The sequence below is a fragment of the Polypterus senegalus genome, chromosome 12, assembly GCF_016835505.1.
Source record: "Polypterus senegalus isolate Bchr_013 chromosome 12, ASM1683550v1, whole genome shotgun sequence".
NCBI classification, from domain to species: Eukaryota; Metazoa; Chordata; class Cladistia; order Polypteriformes; family Polypteridae; genus Polypterus; species Polypterus senegalus.
The window spans coordinates 112,501,980-112,524,662 of record NC_053165.1 but is presented as its reverse complement, the minus strand read 5'-3'; the positions used below and the strand labels follow the sequence as shown (position 1 = coordinate 112,524,662).

Here is a 22,683-nt window from a genome sequence, read left to right as displayed (position 1 = left end):
TTTTTTAGTAGAAACTTAAAACTATGAAGTGTGGGATTCAACCTTATTATGAGCCCTTGGCAGTCCACAAGTCACATATATACTGTTATTAATTCTAATTATGGAGGTTTTAGGATGTAACCTCGACCTGACTTTTTCTGTTTGTTCGGATATTCCTTGTGTTTTGCAATTAAAACGGGGTTAGGAAATGGGAAATTACACCTGTAATGTTTGAGATTACAACTTTCATACTAGACTCAAACTACCTTTTTTAAAATTAATACTGTACATCTAAAAATGTTAATGTAAAATGTGAATTTTAAGGGATCACTAGGATTTTCATTTGCAGACACAGTTCATACCTTTTTATATACCCTTGACAACCTACTGTAAACCCTTTGCAAAAAACTGTGGCGTGGTTTTTGATAATGCCCTCAAATTTTATAAACAAATGAACTTCATTGTGAAAGCCTGTTCCTATCAGCTCAGGGTATTCGTTAACACCGAGTCCTTTCTTTCTGTACATGATTTTGAAACAATAATTCACACATTTGTCTCTTCTCGGCTTGACTACTGCAACTCATTATACACTGGAGTTAACCAGTCATTCCTTGCGTATCTTCAGCTCATCCAGAATTCTGCTACCTGGCTTCACTTCACTGGCCGACCCCTTCCACCAACGCTACGGGCCATTGTGAAGAGGGGGGCTGAACGCACCCCAAGGAGACGTGGCCGCCCCTCCAAATCCCCTCTTAAATGGTGATACAATGGGAAACAAATACAGTGTTTGTTTAAACCTCATTTTTGCTTAAACAGCTGCCTGGCTTGCTCCTCCTGCTGTGCCACGTGCTCTGCAATTTTGTGCGGTGCTGCGAACGCTTAAAAACAAGTACAGCAACTTGTTTGCTCGGTCAGCTGCTGGCTTGCTGCCTCTGCCGTGATCTGCACTTCACTCATCTATCCTTCCACCCCAACCCAAACCAATGCTGTTGTGAAGTGCTAGGGGCTGAACACACTCCTCCGAAACCCCGCTTAAATGGTGACACAATAGGAAACAAATAACAGTTGTTTTTTTTTTTTTTACCTCCTCTTTGCTTGATCAGCTGCATGCTCTGTATTTCGTGCAGTGCTGTGATTGTTTCAAAGCCTGTTACAGCACCTTCTTGTCCCCCAGACATCCTCAAACACAATGCAATCTCATTTCGCTGTTCCATTATTTCACCGAGTAATATTTTCCGTTTGTTTGTGCTAATGTGATCTTTGCTCTAATTTTTTTGAGATTTTCGAATTTTCCTACTTCCATTATCTCTAAACTGCTCTGCAAGTGTATCACGGGACTTGCTTAAAAAGGTTGCAAGTATAACATGACTTGTGACTTGTGAAATATGACGTGAAAGTGTCTCTGTCTCTCTTCAAAAGATCTCTGTTCCAAAGATCACGTCTCATTGCAAGATTTTTTTTATAATACATATTATATATATTAATTACATATACAGGGTGAGCCAAAAAGAAGTACCACATTTCAAGCATTTATCTTACAAAATTTGTGTCACAAGAAAGGATATACATTTCCACTGTATTTTAAAAATGTTGTCTTCAAGGTGGTCGCCATCATTAGCAATATACCCTTTGAGACTATTTCTGAACTCCTGCATGATTCATTTGGCCATTTGAAGGTGAATAGCAGCAATTTTGTAGTGAATAGCGTCCTTGAGGACTTCAAGGTTTTGAGGTAGGTGTGTGTATACCTTCGACCTGAGATAGCCCCAAAAGAAGAAATCACAAGGAGTGAGATCAAGCAAACATAACGGCTACCCGACATAACCACTAATGGAGATCAGTTTCCCCTGAAACATCTCCATGCCGCATGAGCTGTTGCTCCATCCTGTTGAAACCAAGCGTCCACCTCATCCATTTCACAAGGGTTCGTTTAAGCCCAATAGTGAAAGTCTTGCTCATCTAAGCAAAAATTCAAATGGAAATGTGCCTCATCGCTGCACCTGAAGATGGCATCTCAATGAACGGTTTGCAGAATGTTTGCACACAACTCTCTACGGCTCTCCCAGTCTCTCTCAGTGAGTTCCTCCACTACCATTGTGTTGGAAGTGCTCATACAGTCCGAGGACGGCCTTTCCGTTCAATGTTGTACCTGTCTATCTAAATGTAGCCACCCAAAGAAGCACTGTTTTCCAATTTGGGATGTCACCGTTAGGAGGAATGCTGAAGTGTGTTCAGAAGGCGCATTGCATAGTGATGATGGATTTGTTGTTTTTGAAGAATGCTTTAAAAACTAAAGCACAGTGTGAATCGGACCAAGGCATGTTGGCAACTGAAAACTACAAAAGATCATCTATCAAATGACCCCCACCCCACTGACTGGCACATTCTATATAAGATTTTGTAAAGATTTAAGTAGCATGTTCACTGCTTTGCAGATGTAATTTTTCCTGCATTGTTTTTTCTTATTGTTATTATTGTTGGGTCTCTGGTGCTATTAAGTGGTGTTTTGATGTTACCTGAACAAAATTATTCACTCTCTGGCCTTGAAGAAAGAAGAAAAAAAAAAAAAATACCATGCCAGGCTATGAGCTTTCCTGGTGTCAGATTTTTTCTGTGCTAGGGTTTGCACCATGTACAGGTTTTTTCAGTTACTGTTACCACAAATGTGTACTTTTTCAGTTCATAACACATGGGTGATCATTCTTGGCCCAGAAGAGATGATGTGGTTAAACATTTTCAAAAATATACGAACAACAAATTCTTGCTTTCAACTGGACTGCATTTCAGTTAAATTATTGCACATTACTCCACAGTTTTAAGTCAGGGTTAAGTTTTCTATCATGTGTACACAGTACAATGAGATTAGATAAATATCTCAGAACTATAAATCCAGCTACGAAACAACTTAAGACAATATCAAATGTTAAGGACAAAAGTGGATATACTGTCAGGTTCATAAGTATTTGTACAGTGACACAATTTACATAATTTTGGCTCTATGTGTTCAAAAAATAGTTTTGAAATTAAGCAATTATTATGTGATTTACGTGTCCAAACCCTTTAGAGAGACAGCAGAAACACCAGGGGCCTCATGTATAAATGGTGCGTACGAATGTTTCCACGTTCAAATCGAGATGTATAAAATCTAAACTTGGTGTAAAGCCACTCACATTTCCACGGTACCTCATACCCTGTTGTACGCAAGTTCTCTGCTTGGTTTTGCAGACTGGTGGCACCCAGCGTCAAAGCAGTGCTACTGTTCCTGAGTGGTTTATCTTTCTTTTTTCATATCCACATCCCTGACACAGCTTTATAAATACACTGAAATTAACCACATATTGTTTATTATTTTAATGCATCTGATTGTAATTAACCTGTAACAATATAATGGTCCACCAAATGGTCAAACTATTCTAAATACCATAGCTGCTTTAGCACTGTTACTCTCACTGCACCACCTTCTTCTTCTTCTTTCAGCTGCTCCCATTAGGGATTGCCACAGCAGATCATCTTTTTCCATATTACTCTCACTGCACCACTTGGAGCAGCTGATAGGAAAGAGAATTATCGGTATACAGCATCAAGCACATGCTGCCTCAGCCATGCTTCCTATTTGAACTGCTTCTCATACGGCAAACGCTTAAAAACCTTTACTGTAAGGACCTCGCTGTTCAGAAACAGTTTCATCCCAAGAGCTCTAAACGTACTCCATCACTCCTACAACTGCTCCTTGTAAAACTGTTTGTACTTATAAGTACAATCACCTCAATGTAAACTTGCGATTATAATATTGCACAACCTGAGCCACTTTATAAAGCGTGTATTTACATATGATGATGATATCAATTTAAGATGAAATGCAGCAAAATATGTTTATGATACAGATAAAACTTTAACTTTATTTAAATAATCTATATTGTTAATAATTAAAGGACATGGTGTCGCTATGTTAGCAAGGATCTGGCGCTCCGTTCATGGATTGTTCCTGCCTCGCACTGTATGCTTCACTGGGACTGGCATGAAGGATAGAATAATTAAACACGTTTTACGAAGATATTTCAATGTTCCTTAAAAGTTCTGAAGAATCAGCGTTATAAACTTACAGATGGCTTAACGTCTATTACAGAGCTGACTGTGTGGCGATTGGGTATTTGGAGAAAGAAAAAGAAGGACAGGAATTGGAGATTGGTACATTTGAAAGAGACCATACTGCTGCAATAAATTATTTTATCGAAGGTCATGCACAATCACCGTGCCACCGTGTTCCCATGTTTAATAACATGCTTTAACTCCTATCATCATGAAAATGATATCACATATACATCTCAGTATTTTAGTTATTCAGAGAGCTGTAATGGATTCTGTGTCCTGTCGGAGGTAGAGAAAGCCGGTTTAAGAAGCACGTAGTGATTCACACACATAAGAGCACATAGAAAATCAAATACAATACAAAACATTTAACATGCTACTTTAATTATGATGGGATTTGAGAAACTAGTAAATTAAATGATTTTAAGATGAAGTTTATGATGTTCTACTTTAATGACAAAATAAACGACATGATTAAAGTGGAAATTTCGAGATTAAAGTTGACATTTCATGCTTTTTCCCCACTGTGTGCCTTTTTTTCTCTCTGTAAGCGTTCATATGACACTCAGACGGTGGGCTACGACTCGCCTTTTCACAGAGACTTTGATATCTGCTTTCGAGTTTCTCTGACACGCTATGTCACTCGATCAGCCTCCTTTTTTTGTTTATACCACTGTTTAAACCAACAAATAGTACGTTTTTCCTTTGCCTCCACTTGGTATTTTCTGAAATTGTTCTATTTTTCTTGTGGTTTTGCCATTGTCTTTTCACAGAACGCTATTTATATTGATTTACATATTCAAAGAGGCGTAATTCTGGGAGGAGTTGGGGCGGGACAGCAGGTGCGTGCACATGATCGGGATTTATGTAGCGGAAGAACATAGAACCTTGTGTACGCGCAGATTCCTGCAGCTGGATTTTTCTGTGCGTACGCACATTCCCGCTTTTGTGCTTACGCCATGTTATAGTGTGAGTTCTACGCATGACGTTATACAGGAGGCCCCTGGAGTTGTCAAATCAACCATTTATATATCCTTACAAAGAAGGAACACACTGATGGTCTGGAAAAACGCTGGATGACTACAAATTTCTGTCCTTGGTGAAGAAGAACTCCTTCACAACATTTAGCCAAACCAGGTAGACCTATCATTGCCAAAGTCTACAATCAAGAGAAGACTTCATGAAACAGAGGGTTTACCAGAAAGTGCAAACAACTAGTAAACCTCAAGCTTAGGAAGAACAGATTAGACCTTGCCAGAAAACATTTTTTTAAAAGCCTTTCCAGTTCTGGAACAATTTTCTTTGGACAAAGGAAACTAAGAACAATATATACCACGATGTTGGATAGAGAAGAGGAGTAGTAGTAGTAGTAGTAGTAGTAGTAGTAGAAGTCAGTCACTGGTGTTTATTAATGACATGACTGATGGCAGAAGTAGCAGGAAGAATTCTGAAGTGTACAGTGTACATACTATCTGCTCAGAATCAGTCAAATGCAGCGAAACAATAGGATGATGCTTCACAGTACAAATGGACAATAAGCCAAATCATACTGCAAAAGCAAACCAAAAAGCAAAAGACGACGCAAAGAAGTGGAATATTGTTCAATGGCTAAGTCAGTCAATTGACTTCAACCCAACTGGACATGCATTACACTTGCTTAAGACAAAACTGATGGCAGAAAGTCCAACGAACATGCAGTACCTGAAGACAGCTGCAGTAAAGGCCTGCCAAAGCATCAGTAGGGTGGAAATGCAGCACTTGGAGATGGCCTGGGTTCTAGACTTCAGGCAGTCATTGACTGTAAAGGATTGTCAATCAAATATTGAAAGTGATCATTATATTTATGATTGTTAGTTTTTCTAAATAATTTTGAGTCCATGAAAATAGGGGGACCTTGTTAAAAATGTCTTTTCTAAACAGCTCATACAATATTTTTGTTAAACCCTTTAAATGAAAGCTGAAAGTCTACACTTCAATCAAGTCTTGATTGCTTTGTTTCAAATCCACTGTGGTGGCATACAGAGCCAAAATTATGAAAATTGTGTCACTGTCAAATACTCATAGACCTGACTATATAATTAACAAAAAAATACACCACCTAAGTATGTTCGGGCAGTTGTCAATAAAATAAACAAACAGTCATCCCTGCTGAGGATTTAAAACTGCTTCAAAATCCTGTAGTGTGACTACTAATTGTCCCATACGATTTGCCAGAAAGGAAAAGGGAAAAAATGATTGTGCAGGCCAGCTAATCTCTTTTAGTAATACAGTTTGATGTTCTAAGATAGCGGGTGTTAAATATATTCTGAACATGCGTTCAAATAATATTGTGAGCCAACTTCATCACCTCATAGCGATTAGTGGTCTTGAAGCTGAGCAGATACCATTTTCAGGATGCTATGCAAGCAGTGAGTATGCACTAATGTGTACCTATAAAAAGCTGATGAGCACTGATGGAGACATCTGGGGTTTCCTCAGAGTTCTAAGAAAGTAAAAGCATTGGTGAGCCCTCTTGATGATACCCAATATGTTCTATGACCACTTTATACATTCACGTGTTTATTGTGTCAATATAAAAATTTACATCAAGCTTTATTTCAATTTTATAATATAATATGTATGAAGTAAATTGTTTGCTATTAATTATATAAGGGGAAGTAACACAAATAGCAGCTCCACTTTAGTATTTATTATCAGTTTAGTTCTCTCTCTGCTGTTTCTTATTTGTCTCAATTCATTTCCATTAATGCAATGATTAAAATGAAAAAAGAAACCTTTACCAAAAACGAAAAACCAAAAACAAAACCACACTGCACCATTTTTTGACAGCAGAATCAGGGTTGGGATATGTGGGGTAGGGGATTAGCCCAGCCAATCTAACAAGAAATGTAACTAGAAAAATTATGAGTAATCATTAACTGCAACCAAATAGTGACAATTAGTAAGGCTGAAATGATAATAAATACAAAGTAGTGATGTCTTTACAAAATATGTGGTCACTGGCAAGCAATTGCTTAAATAACCACAAAGTCTCTGAAAAAGCAAAAAGGGAAAACCACATACAAACAAAATTAGAAAACAATCACATGAATTAAGATTATGTGAAGTGAATAAATACTTCTGGGAATATTTTGGATGGCACAATTAAGTTATAAACAATAACATAACTACGGTTAAATCAAAGATAAGCCTACATAAAAAACAGGAATTAGCTGGAATGAGAACTATATTCAGCTTAAATTTCCAGCAGCAGAACTGAGTACTCAGTTCTATAGGATGTGCAAATGCATCAACATTCAAGATAATCTAAATGAAACATCAACATGGCCTCCTTTAATTAGATTGTTTCTTTCTATTTTGCTTCTTCCTCACTCATCATTTGAGGTTCAGGCATCGTCAACTGTCATGCAGAAATTCACACCAGTTTTTAGCAAACGTCAAAGTGCCGCAAATGTGGAATGGTTAGATAACACTTTTAAAAAGGAAAATAAAAATGAAAAAAGTGACACTTTTCACACTGGAAGGAAAATGTTATGTCATGACAAAAGCTCACTGAGAAATGACAAGAAAAAAGTGATTAGATAAATGAAATCTTTGAATTTCTATCAGGATCAATATAAAGTAAGTACAATGTGTATTTAAAATTCATAAAACTGCCTCCGAAGAAGTAAAGATGTGATGTTATTTTGTGCTTAAATAACTTACATATACATTGCATTTTCTGTAAAGGATTTCTTAAAATTAAAAAAAAAAGATCATAAAAAAAGCACAACTTCTGTAGAGGGCAACACAGTGATTCAGTGGCAGAGTGGCAGTATTGCCGGGTCACATCCTGTTGCCATAGATTTCCTCTTACTGCCCAAAGACATGTAGGTTAGGTGAACTGGCTATGCTAAATTGGCCCTGTGCTTTACATTACATTGCTTCAACTTGTGGTCTTCAAGAAGAGAAAAGGTTTTTACTTGAGACATTGACTAAATCTCATTCTAGCCATTTGCCATTCAAGTGACTGAATTTTTTCCAACAATTATTTGACCATCTAATCTACAATCAATCCTAACAATATGGAGAACATAATCAGTAGCAAACAAAAAACATCAACAATCTTTATGGCTTCCATGCACCAGTCACTGTGTGTGAACATACTGAAATAAGCATAAATTATACTTACAAATAATCAAACAGAAGTCTTAAACTGATATAAAACTTAAAATATTACAAGAATCTTTGACTGGTGCAAAGGCAATTTGTGGAAAAAATACTGTTTTTGTACTTTTTATCTTGTTGTATTTTAACAGTAAGAATATAGTTAATCTTTAACAGCCTAACTATGTAAATATGATATCACTTTGTTTAAGTATCTGGTCAATAGTGATGTAGTTAAAAAAGTACGGAAGCGTATTACTGCCACGACATAATAAAAAAAATATGCTCACTATCACGTTATAACGTGAAAATATTACATTATAACGTGAAAACATCACGTTAAAACGAGAAATCGTATCATGTGATAACGTGAAAATATAAGATTATAGCGTGAAAACATCACGTTAAAGCGACAAATAGTATCACGTTAAAAGCGTGATACTATTTCACGATACGTGATAAAGTTTCATGTTATAACGTGAAACTTTTTTGGTTATCCAGTGAGGAGTGCACGTCTGCAAATGAAACGGCTCATTTACATGACTTGATCAAATTCTACTTTATGCTTGGGGTCAGACATGGAGAGATTCTGCTCCTGCTGACTAAGGTGGATGGTTTTGTAATAAGTATGCGTACACTGAGAAGAATTTTAAAAGACATGGGGCTTTACAGAAGAAAGAATCAGTCCGACATTTTGGAGGTAGCATCATTTCTCATTGACCAGCTGGAAGGGCACGGAAGGCTCCATGGATACAAGCTACACCATCTCAGCTGCATTCAAGCTGGGCATGTTGTGACCCAAACCACGGTGAGGCATTTAATAAAGTTTCTAGACCCCCGTGGTGTTGAGCAAAGACGGAGGAATCGACTGATGCGACGCGTGTACATTAATCCTGGACCTAATTTTATGTGGCATGTTGACTCTTATGACAAACTAAAGCCGTTTGGAATATGTATAAATGGAGCGATTGATGGTTTTTCAAGGCTCATGATATGGCTTCATGCTTATTCAACAAACAGCGATTTTACGTTTTAGCGTGATACTATTTGTCGTTTTAACGTGATGTTTTCACGTTATAATCTTATATTTTCACGTTATCACATGATACGATTTCTCGTTTTAACGTGATGTTTTCACGTTATAATGTAATATTTTCACGTTATAACGTGATAGTGAGCATATTTTTTTTATTATGTCGTGGCAGTAATACGCTTCCGTAAAAAATAAACAAGTTAGTTAAAAAAAAAATAAAGCAAAATAAAAAACACATTATATTTATCTTCATCCCTGTAAATTCTTGTATATTGTTGCAACCTGACATTTTTGTAGCAATATCATGTTTCTCATTTTATTCACATACACATTTTATTTAAGTTAAGTGGTTTTGCAGAGGGACGGTGGTATAACAGAGTAAGTAGTATTTTCTTTGCTGCTGCATAGCAGTGGGAATCTGATCCCTTAAGAGTCAGTTGTTGCTCAAAAATCGCTGGTAAATAATACATATTTGACATGTGGTAAGTATGCAAAAGTCTGGTTATCTCACACCATGCAAAGTCACACTAACTGAAAAACTGCTGTAAAAATTTGTTACAGTCATTTCTGCATTATAATTGTCAATGAGGACATTCCATAGAATTAGCCTGACCTTCCCATTTTGCAAGATGCCCAAAACAAAAAAAAAAAAAGAAAAACAGAAGAATCATAGACTCATGATTCAAAAGTGGAAATGAAGTTCTACAAGACTTTCAGATGAGACGCCAATCCTCATTCCATCAACTTTGAGATTTGCACTGGAGGGCAAGACTGAGGATGAGAGGAATAGGAAACTGAAGTACAAGGATAATTCTATTTACTCTTTAACTGATTTCAACATTTTGGATAAAGTACCATTTTTCTTTAGACAGCCAAAATGCATTCTGTGATTTTTTTTTTTGTATGCCCAAACCACTTGAATTGGTTCTCAGCTCTTTTTGATGTTTACACCTGAATTTGCATTTTTCTACGTATAATTTATAGTAAATATGTATATTATCAGCTTCACAGATGATTTAATTCATGCTGTTGTAAAATTGTCACTGGAGAAAGGGTAACATCAAGGTGGTATACAAAAGATAAATTTTCATGCAAGCCCTTATAGAGGAAAGGGTGAAATGCACTTGTTTTAACATAAGAACTACATGTGCCATTGTGGGATGACAGTGGGCACTGTGAGGTTAATAATTGTACTTGTGTAACGAGGGGACAGACAGAGAGAGAAATGGAGAGCATGAGCAGAGCGACGGAGGGAGACTGAGGGAGGGGTGAGAAAGGGAGTGCTTGATGGTACTTGGTAAAACTTTCAGCAGAATTCAAATTAATTTATACTTTAAATAAATAAATATTACTTTAAATATTTTAAAAATAAACTGAAAAAGATATATACATTCACATTTTATACATACCAGACAAACCTGGACAGTTACAACAACTCCTTTCAACAATTTATTAGGCTTGATTGAATGAGCTTACCATGTACTTTTATTACTGTTCAGTTTATAATCATTTTCTATATCTGCTAACTTAATCTGTCTCCTAATGGTAGATAGTGCTGTAAACTGTGTCCTGTGATTTTTCAGGTAACACACAGAAGGTAAGGTATTTTAGACAAGAAAGGCAAATATTTCAGGGTAAGGTTTTTATAATCATGGCACCAAAGAGTGGTGAGAAAGTAAGAAGTTCACTGTACTTTGAACATGAGACAACAATCTCACTAGGAAGGGCATACTTCATGTACACAGCAAGTTAAACTATGTTTGACTTGGTAACACAAAAAGATGATTCTGAGGTAGATAGACTAAATTTGTTTACAAACCAGTCTGTATAGTTAATAATGCTGAACATTTGTCTTTTTAATTCAACATCTTGTAATCTTGTTGTTTTCTATATACTGTAAAAATAATAAAATGTTATTGTTTTTTCTTAATGTCCTGTCCATCTCTGAAAGCTCCTTCCAACTTATTTTTTGTTTTTGTTTCAACAGATTAATGTGCTAATTAATGAATATGGTATTATTATGGATATTATTTTAAACTGTAATAATCATAAGCACTGCTGCCTCTAGGTTCTGGGTTTCAATCCTATGTCTGGACATTGTCTGCATGGAGTTTTCAGTGTTTTTCCCATGTCTGTCATCCTTTAAGATACACCCATTAGTTTACTGGCAACTCTAAACTAGTCTTGTGGGTGTGCAAGTGAGCCCTGTAATCTGGTGCCCTGTCCACAGTTGGTTCTTCAAATGTTGCCAGGAATGTTGCCGAATCGAATGCTGCCAGGATACAATACAGCCTCCAGAATTCTGAACTGAAATACGACAGCTTGAGAATGTTATGATATTCAAAATATATTTTTACATACTACATTTTTGTTAATGTCTATGTCAGGTAATTGAACTTTAAGAGTCAAGAAATGTGATTATTATTTGGTTTGAAAGGAATGAAATAAATATTTAATGAAACCAGCTATACAGTTTCTAAAATGTATACAATTATTATTACCATTATTACCATTTCTTAATTCTTTTCTCCTAACTACAATAAACATTTCTAAATAGCTGTGCTGTATCTTTAATGTTCTAAAACATCAGTAATTCATGCTCCCACATTCAGCAATACTATACAAAGTAAGGCAACTTTGAATTCCATAGTTTGTAGTGGAGGGCAAAAAAACTCTGAAAATGAACTTGCCACATGGGTTCAATTTAAGAAACTTTAACATCCAATTAAAAAAGGAAGTCTTTTGCCTCAGTTCTCTTTTCAATGGCCACCATTTGCCATTAAAGTACAAGGCCTTTTTTTGTTATTGGCCTTCTAATTGCAAGTGTGCTCTTTTCAGTGACATTTTATTTACACTGACCTGCACTTCCTGTGCTGGGGGGTCTTTGAGGTGCTCCTGGCGACACCACATTTCTGTGTAGAGATCCTTGAGGAGGTGACAGCATCCCACTGTCTGTCAGTGATACTGAGGCAGCTGCCAGTGCTGTGGAAGCTAGGGAGCTTCCTGGATTGCTGTAGGGATGTGAGTTTGGATTTGTCACAGGCACAGCAACATGCATAGAGAAATTCTGTGGTGGCAAAGCAGTTGGCTGCAAAAGAAAACAGTAAATAGACAATAAACTACTGGACCGAGGAACATACAACATCAAAAAATACATTATTCATTGACTTAAAGAATGACATTGGCACTTTATAATCTATAATATATATACAATAAGCAATAGATATGACTAAAATGACTAAATGCATTTAAATCACATGATTCTGAAAGAATTAAGACTGTTTTGGAATGCAACCAGAAATCAGAAAGATAACATACACATTTTTAAGTAAACAAAAAATCATCAACACAAATCAGGGACATAAAATACAAAAGTTTATTTAAAATGAATGGGTTACTTCATAAGGCAAGGAGTTGATCAGTATGTATAACAGAAACATTTCAAAATGAATATTACCATTTCACTGCATTTTAGAACAGAAATAGCTCTTTAAAACAAAAACATTAAACAACTCTAAATAACAGGTGGAACTAAGGCTAGATAAAGAGCACTTTATTTTAGACACAAAGGGCAATGTTCAAGGTAAATGAGTAGAATATCAGCAATATGCAGTGCTTTTTTCCTAAGAAATAAGGTGGGAGTACTCTCATGAACTGCACTTTACAGGAACTTCCAAAATTTCGACATATCTTCTGATGCTCCTTCTGTTTCTCTTGATCACTGCTTGCTCATAGTATCAACTGCACAGTGAAGTCCTGGCACCAGTCATAGGTCCAGATATCTATATGGGTTGGACTTAAGAAGTGGAGGTCCCACAATTTTCAGGAACATCAGTGCAGAGGTTGTATGTATTAACAGAGATGATCTCCTTGGGGTGACCATCAGATTCACCTGAGAAAATCCTCTTTCACATTCTCTTGATGATATTGCAATGGTGTTTAAGGTGTGTGTCAACCTAACATTTTATCCTTTGTGTAAAGCCACTCATTTATCTGGAAGAAATAATTTTTCTGAGAGGCTGTCCAGTAATCAGGCCCATCATTACCAGAACTGTGTTCCACCTTATCTACACTATCAGTACTGGCAATGTTGGTTTCACTTTCTTGATTTTTTGTAGAAGCAGATGATGGTTCTGCATCTTCCCATTTTCTTTTGTGGCTCACCGGCACAAAATAACTCTTTATTCATCTCAGAAAATCGGTAGATTACTTTGCACTTAAAAACTACTCATGAGACATGTTTCTGTCTGCAGAGATTGTAAATATTATAACCAACTACCTCCACAAAGCAGGGTGCCTTGTGTGTAGTTGGAAACATGTATGCAAGTAGGGGCTGCTCAGAGCTCCAAAAGTTTCACTCTGCCCATGCTTGATGTAAAGCAGTGATTGGGATGCTAAAGTGAGAGGATTGGGAATAAAAAGAGGGCAGCAACCAGAATGGGAGCATTTTTTTTTAAACAGTATCGGTTGTTGAAGTGCTGAGGGCTCAGAATATATGTATGCAGGACCGCAAACTTGTCGGCTGCAATGCTTACACCTGCCAACTATTGCAGCCTCTTACTCAGAGAAACTCACGAGGGCCAGAATATGTGATATTTCTACGAGTAGCCTGTAGGCGGGGCACAGTTTGCCAACCCCTGATCTATATTGACGATGGAAGATATTTTGAAAACAGAACTGAATAAAAGTGCCAACTTTAACAAAAGAAATCAGAAATGACAATGTAACAATTTAACTCACGGAAAAATTTCATCATATAGCTTATTTATGAATAATTTTATTTATTATTACTATTGTGCAAAAACAACAAAAATGGTACTGGTACTGCGTTCTGTCAGAAAAAAAAAGTTGGTAATATGGAAGCAGTCTCAATTTTGTTGATAAAAACTAAGACACAAAATACTCATCAACATTTTTTCTGTGACAAAAAACAGAATAAAAACTAAAAATGCCCCTACAAAGACGAAAACTAAAATGAATGGTTTTAAAATCATAGTTGATGAAAACTAAACAAAACAAAAATGTTACAGACAACTGAACAATGAGCGACGTGAAGCTCTTTGCACATCTCTATTACACCTGACGTGGTCTGCCAAGAAATAACAAGCATAAATACAGTGTTACAATTTTAAAAACTTGTATGCATGCTTGTAATTGACTAACACTAGTTTAGGCGCTTTCAGGAAAGCATCACATCAGCCAGAATCCTACTCCACTTCTCTCTGCTATGTCAGCCAATGTGATTGAGACAGAAAAAGCATTCAGACATGTGGACCAACTTTAATTACAACTCTGACAAAAATAAAATCCAGTCTAAGCCATGCATAATGAACTCACAGGAAAGAACACCACAAACCAGAAGTGGGGTCTAGGTGAACTCCATCCAGAAATTCTTGACAATGTAGGTAGCGATTATAAATGTGGCGACTTGACCGATGTCAATACCGTTACCTCTGGCTAAAGTTCACCCTGCTAATACTAAAGTGTCACGTGCATCAGTTATTTCACATGTGCTGCTGATAGGGACATCAATAGTAAGGTTGGTACTGCACTTTTGCGTTATTGCAAATATATAAATAACTTTGGGATGGCACAGTAATATGTGAGAATAATACAAGTAAAAACTACTTATGAAAAAGGCCAAACGATGATGATTATATAACACCACATCAACACAATGAAAACAAAAACATCAGAAGTCATGTCTGGCAATGCTGTCTGTTTGAGAATTTCACCGTGCGATTGGGGAAAACATGCTTATTAATGAAAAAAAGCCAACGTGCAGACACACACAGGCTTTTGTTATTGCCAGTTTTATCCCTTTACAAGTTACTTCAGAAACAGGACTCAGATGCTCTCAACCTCAGATGTGACTTGTTACTGTTTAGCTTTTAGTGACACATACTTGTAAAAGCACATGAATGATTGGGGGCTTAATCATTTTTAATACATTGTCCTACACAGTCCTGATAAAGGAACAGAAGATTCACATTCATTTTTTGACTGTAATGACCATATTTATGCGTTAGTCTAATTTTGTAACTGGTGGATATAGTTCAGGATTGCTGGTGAAACCACCTCGCACACATCCACTTACACATACAGGCACAGTGGCAGTGACAACAACAATCGTAGCAATTAAAAACTGAGGCAAGTTTCAGACGAAGTGGCTATTTATCTTGTCACCATCACTGATGAAATGAGCTGCTCCATTTGTTAATACTAACATAAAATGTATTTAGTATTTTAGTCCTTGAAGCGCATCTTAATGCTGGCAAAGCAGCATTGTTTCACTGCTGAATACAAACATGCAAACACTAAATTCGTTTTATTCGCCTGGTAAGGCAAACAAATGTTTATGAGCATAACCTCTAAAATGTGAAGAACTTAGTAAAAAAGCACTTGTCATAGACATTTTTTTGGTAAATTTTATAACAACATAACTAATTTATGTTGAGGGCCAGACAACTGTGATGGCAGACCAGAGCTGCCATTATCTGATCAAGATCTTCTGGAGTAAATCCTTTCTACTCCTCCTCTTCATTTTATTTTCAATAATCGCTACATGTGATTTGGCTCATTAGTGTGCATGTTAGTATAATAGTTTAGAGGTACAATATATTCTGTGCATATTCATATGTGAAATAAGATATCCATCTGATTTTGAGTGTTTGACTAATTTACTTTTACTTTTAGCCGACTAAAACCAATTTACTTTCTCTCGACAAAAATGTATTTACTTTTTGTCAACTATAGACTACAACAAAGAATAATTAAATGAATAAACAGTTTATTCAGAAGACTAAGACTAAAACTAAATCAAAATGTATTGTCAAAATTAATATGGGAGCAGTCATGATGATGGGATCATACGTCAGTATGCGAATGCTGAAATAAAAAAAAAATAAATAAAAAACAAGAAAAAATAAAGGACTAAAATTAAGATTCTGGAAATGAGTATAGCTTGTCAGATACTTCTGCTTGTGAAGATGGTCATTATCAAAATTTTCTTCATTCTCACAAGGCAGCTGATTTATTTAGTGTATGAACACATTTGGTTGAACCTCAGAATATAGCGCTGATTTTACATATATTGCAAATTTCATTCTCAGACTGTGCCAATATGAGGTAAAGGTATCTGAATCCATTCTGACATGAATTTGCCCTCACAGGCTTTTTTAGGATGTATTATAAAAATTAGTCAGCACAGCATAGAAGTACAGTGTTAGAACTGCTATGCCACTGCTTCATTGACTTCAGGCCAAGTCATGGTCAGTTTAGAGTTTATACATTCTCTCCATGCTCACATCTGTTTAAAGACACTCTGCCTCCTTCACACATCCTTAATTTAATTCAAATCTCCAAATTGATACAGTAGGAATGAGCATTGTTTGTACAACTATAAAATGGAATAATGTTTTAGAAAATGAAAAGACAGAGATTGGAAAGCTCTTGAAATCAGAAATTAATCAACCGGGGATACTGCATTGAGAGAAAATGCTTCCATTAATGAGTTTGAGGTACATTTTTTATGTGAGGCCATAGTCCTGCCAAGTATGATCTAGACTGGCATATCATTTGAAGTGGAGGAGGTATCTAAAAATATCTGAAAGCCATTCATGTACTTTGTTCTGCTGTTGTTATGAAAAGTATTTAGCATCTGGCGAAACAGTTAGAAAACTCAAAAGCATGGAAGAATAATCAAGAGAAGGAATTAAGAGCTAATGAAACTGGCCTCATCTGGCATTTGAAGAAAAATGACAGAATGAAGCAGACAAAAGTGGTGAGTAAAAGTAGACAGCCGTGTTAAAAGTTAATAGTTAATTTAGTTATTTTGTGTGCATTTGTACACACACACCTTTTCTACAAACCCAAACAAAAATATGGCTTTTGCAATTACTTACGATTTTATGATTTCTCATCATATTATCAAACTCCTCATTAATTTTTTTATATTTTTCTTCTGTATGTGGTGTGAGGACATAAGAAGCATCAGGGTCCGGGCTTTCACAGCCTCTGTGCTCTTTCTTGTTTAGTGCCTGCGGTAAACATCAACATAAAAAAAGGAATCAACATAAAAAGGCAAGGGAGAAGGGAAAATGTACTTACACCACATTGCTTGTAAATTAAATCACTCTCTTTGTTAAGTTTGCTGTATTGGTCGTCCATGACAGGACTGTGGCTGAAACAATCTTCAGGGTCAGGACTGGTACGGTCACTAAGGCCTTTGTTTCTTAATTTCTGAAATACAATTGAAAAATTCACACATACACATGTTGACAAAAAATCCTTCGTCATGGACTGCTTTATATTACATTTAGAATAATACAGAACTTGAACCAGACCCCACAAGACAAATAGTAGAATTAACCCCAGACCTGGAGGAAATGCAAAAGAAAAAGCATGTTTGATGAAAACTCTTTAGCTGATTAGTTTTTAAAATACAGTATCTATTAAGCTTAAACTATACAATAAATCCTAATTGCCTATATACAGTATGCACTTTTGCATTTATATATAAACACTTGCATATACATATAAACTTGCTTCCTTGTATAACTTGCATCCTATCCTAACTTGCAGCTATTGATTTTAAAAAAGCCTTCACCTCACCCAAAAACTGAGCTAAATTAAATTATTTTAATTTTCCTTGTGATGTGATATATAGAACTACATGCATACAGTTACAGAGTGTCTGTCCTCTTTGCCCTTGTAACCAAGCAGCAAGGTGAGGGAAGTGGTGAACCATACGCACTGTAATTGTGCACAAATGGGTTCTCCTTGCTGTTAAAACCATAATTTCTTCATGTTGTGAGTGTTTAGGAAGCAACAACTTGTTATACTCTGCCAGTTCTCTTAAACAATAGCATCATGATCTCCATTCTATGAAAAATCTCATGCATTATTTTATCTCAATACTATAATCTTTCCCTTGTTCATTATGTTTTTCTAATGTATTTTTTAGAATTATTCTATTGCTTAATTTCAAGACTGAAGAAGGTTTGGTCAATGGTGACCTCTTTGATTCGTAAAATTCATAGATTTTAATTGATTTTCTTTTGTCAAATTGTAGTGAGATTCAAAGACTCTTTGTGTTAGCCTGCACAATGCTAGATTCCAGCTGCTAATAGTTCTTTGTGAGAAAAGGAACTTTCCTCCATTCGTGAAGAATCTGCTTTGAATCATTTTCCAGCTGTGCTCAATGGTATTTTTGAAGAATTCATACTAAACTGCAGATGGCATCACCTGTATGATTTGTACATTAACATTACCTCATTTCTCCTTTCAATGTTTGGAATATTGCCCTTCTTTCTGTCTTTTTACAAACACCCCATTGCTTTCATATACTGCATCTAAACTAAATGCTTTCTCCATCATTTAGTCAAGGCACATCCCCCTCACTGGGTACAGGGAATGGTTAAAGTCTGAATAACCATATTTGGTAGAAAAGTGTTTGCATATTACCACTTTAAAAGTCTTTAACACTGTCCCATTAAGATGAACAGATAACAAATGTAATGATTGTTAGCCTAAGGGGCTTTACCAAATATAACATTTTTAAAGCTGCTACAATCCAGTGAATTCTAGTTGAAAACAATAAGGATGTTCTTGATTTTATATATACTTTAACTGGGTCCAAACTATATTTGTATTCATACTAATGATAGACAGTGTATTAATGGAGGCACTACAACAAACATGAAATAACCGTTCAAAAATAAAATGTGTGGATTAATGCACTGCTATCTCAGAAGTGCTTCAATCCAAGTCTGGAAACAGAAATGGTTGTAACTCATGATAATAGAAAATAACTAATAAGGCTTAGAACAAATAATAATGCACCATATATCCATTCATTCCTCCATCCACCTATCTATCTTTAAGCTGTCTAGTTCATATCTTTATCAATGTACCGATTTATAATGAAATTGCTTATATTTATTTTTACAACTGGAATAAAGACAAGTTAAGTGACTTGCTCTGGGTCTCACAGTTGGTCAGTGGTAGCAACTGAACTGGCAACACTGGGGGTTAGAGTTCAGTTACTTAACCAAAACATGATTACATAAATAATGCTTCTATCCTTCTATTTTCATATCTCACAATTTCTATATGAAGGTCACATTGAGCCAAAGTCTTCATTGCAGACTCATTAGGTTCAAGTCAGGAACCAATTTGTATGTGACATTGGTTGGTAGGGTATATGTACAGACACACCCATACACAGATTTCTAAACTATTAAACAATATTTCTCAAACATGATTTTCTTTGAGATGTATGAAGAAATTGATGCATTCAGAGAAACCTCATGATAAAGAAAGAATGGGCAAACTCCACACAAACCAAGTCCAATTGTGATAGGCAACAGTACACTTACTGTACTGCTATGCTACTCCAAAAAAGTACATCAACATGTTGTTCTTCTCATCTTCTCACACCAATTTTCCTGGTGAGGGTTGCACCATTAGCAAGATAAGCAAGCCAGCCCAGACATCACTATAACAATTCCAGGGGTTGCCAAGCTAGTCAAAACATATAATCCCTCCAGCATGTTCTGGGCCTGCTGCAGGGTCTCTTCCCAGTGGAATGTGCCCAGAGATGCTGGGGGACATCTTTACAACATCCCTGTATCAACTCAACTACAGTATCTCCACTCAATCCAGAGGAACAGCGACTCTACACTGAAGTGAATTGCTGAGTTTATCATTTCTCAAGCAGCAAAAACCTTATTTCTTCCACTTGTTCTTGAAACCTCATTCTTCCAATCATTACCATAGCTCATGACCATAAGTGAGGTGAGAGATGTAAATCGATTGCTTCACCACCACAGACTGGTACAATTTGAACTCCTCCACTAAGGGCAGTTGCCCCACATCTGGGAAGAATGATCCACTCTATGGCCACTTTACACTTGGCTGCGAATTGCTTCAGTGCACAGTGAAAGTCAAGTTAGATAAGGCAAAGAGAACATCATCAACTGCATGTCTCCCCTAATGGATAACCTCACATCCTTGACTGCACCTTGATATCCTGTCCACGAAAACCACAAACAGGAGTGGTGACAATTCAACTCAACTCAAAAGTATTTGGACACAGCTCTCACAGTGTTTATATTTGACACATAAAACATGCAAAAGTGGCCCTGTTTGTCCATATTTCTGCAGAACCTCCCATAGTTATATGCTTTTTCCAAATCTACAAAACACATGTAAACAGGTTCAACATACTAATATGCACCCTAAACAACTTTATGAAGGAGAAGAGACAGGGTCTATCGTTTCATTGCCTGCACAGAATGCACATCATTTATCCGGTATCTTAGGCTCAACCATCAAATACATGGAAGCCTTATCTAAAAGACTGAGAAATGTGATCCCTCTGCAGTAAGACTAACACAGGGACCACCCCAACAGTCTTTCAGTTTATGGGTATTTTAACAACCTTCCATGTTAAATAGATGTATTAGCTACACTATACCAATAATGTCCAGTGCTACCAAAACCTCCGGTCTAATCTCATCCACCCCGGCAGCTTTACCACCATGGAGTCACTGGACTACCATAGTGACATGGGCAACAGTGATGGGATTCCCCCGACCCCACTGGATGTGTCTAACGCTGCCTCCTGATAGAAGGGCATAGGCACCTGGTTGAAGTGTTTCTCAAAGCATTCCTTCCCCTGCAAAACAGTTTTACCAGAAGAGGTCAGCACATCTCTCTCTCTTCTTAATACAGTCTGTGAAAGGTCATGCCTTCCCCTTCATGGTCCCTCCAAACTTCTCCCATGCTCAAGCTTTGGCTCTTAGCCTTTCAGTACCACTCAACCAAGTCAAGAGATCTCACACACAGCATTTCCCAGAAGACTACATTCTTCTGTCTAACAGCTTCCCTCTCCCCGGGTGTCCACCAGTGGGTCCTAGGTCTGCTGCCATGAGATGCCAACTGTCTTAAGACAGCAGATTTTAGCTGCCACTTCCACAACTGAGTATGTCAATGGGGTCATTGAGTTATTAAGACTCAATGTCCCCAAGTTGACTTTACAAATAGGAGCAATTAAACTTATCACAAACAGAAGCCTTGGTCAAATATTCCCAGGACACCATAATTGCTCATAACCTTCAACTTCCTTGCTGAGCTCTTGAGATGCTGCAATATATCTACACAATTTTCCTTCCTCATGATGCCATCTATTCTGTGAAGTGCACCAGTCCCTCTTGCAGCAAAGAACCTTCACAATATGATGTTCCCACTGCTGTGCTTGATGTTTGGGATGGTGTTATTTGCCTTGCAAGCCTCACACATTTTTTATTTAAAACATAATGCTGTCATTATGGCCAAAGAGTTCGATCCTGGATTCATCAGCCCAGAGGACATTTCTCCAGAAGGTAAGATCTTTGTCCCCATGTATCACACACACTGCAGTCTAGGTTTTTATGGAGGCTTTGGAGCAGTGGCTTCTTCATTTCTGAGCAACCTTTGAGGCATTAATTTTACTGTGAATATAGACACTTGTCTACCTGTTTCCTCCAGCACTAGGTCCTTTGCTGTTGTTCTAGGATTGATGTGCACTTTTTGTGCCAAGGTATGTTCTTCACTAGGAGACATAATGCATCTCCTTCCTTCATGATGGCTGTGTGGTCCCATGGTGTTTATACTTGCACATTATTGTTTGTACAGATGAACGTGGAACCTAAAGATGTTTGGAAATTGTTCCCAAGGATGAACCATATTTGTGGAGGTCCAGATTTTTTTTCGAGGTCTTGGGGGGTGATTACCTTTGATTTCCCATTATGTCAAGCATTGAGGCAGTGAGTTTGATAGTAGGCCTTAACAGACGTCTACATTTTGACTCCAGTTTTGCAAACTGGCTATCAGGAGCTAAATGTCTAATTGCCTAAAGGCTTAACACCATTTTCTGGTATTTTCCAAGCTGTTTAAAGGAACAGGTAATAAAGTGTATGTAAACATGTGACACACAGGAATTGTAATATTGTCAACAAAAAGTGAAATACTCTGTGAGCATTGCTGGAAAAATTACTTTTGCTCTGTGCAAAGCAAACATCTTAAACAATATGCCAAATGTATAGCTTGTTAGTGTAAAATCTGTGGAGGGGTTAAAAAGTGAGTTTGAAAGACGTCACCCGAAGTTTATGTAAACTTTTGACTTCAAATTTATATACCTTTTGTAAAAAGAGATTAAAAGTAACAAATTATTTTAATGAAATTACTATTAAATAAGCCATTAAATAACAGGATGATGTGCCTGATGAAAAATAAAACTAATGTTGAGTATAATAACTGTGGTAATAACAGTGAGCAAAATAATAAACACAGCCATCCCTCCATTTTCAAACTTGCTTAATCTCAATTAGGTATCATATGTTACTGAATTCTGGGAAGTCATTTTTCTTCTTGAATGACCAACATCAATTGAG

At 36.7% G+C, this 22,683-nt stretch overlaps 1 protein-coding gene across 15 annotated transcripts in view; it reads right to left on the bottom strand.

Annotated features, from left to right (window-relative positions):
• The window catches only part of mef2aa (myocyte enhancer factor 2aa), a 534,066-nt gene that overhangs the window by 65,162 nt on the left and 446,221 nt on the right, over positions 1 to 22,683 (bottom strand). For 7 of the 15 annotated variants that reach the window (XM_039773273.1, XM_039773284.1, XM_039773276.1 and 4 more), the window contains 3 exons: positions 17,357 to 17,488; positions 17,152 to 17,286; positions 12,107 to 12,335 (listed from right to left, as the gene is read on the bottom strand). In XM_039773273.1, coding sequence (XP_039629207.1) covers positions 12,107 to 12,335; positions 17,152 to 17,286; positions 17,357 to 17,488 — 496 coding nt within the window. The remainder of the gene's footprint in view (positions 1 to 12,106; positions 12,336 to 17,151; positions 17,287 to 17,356; positions 17,489 to 22,683) is intronic. The other 8 variants (XM_039773279.1, XM_039773281.1, XM_039773283.1 and 5 more) reach the window with 2 other exon arrangements.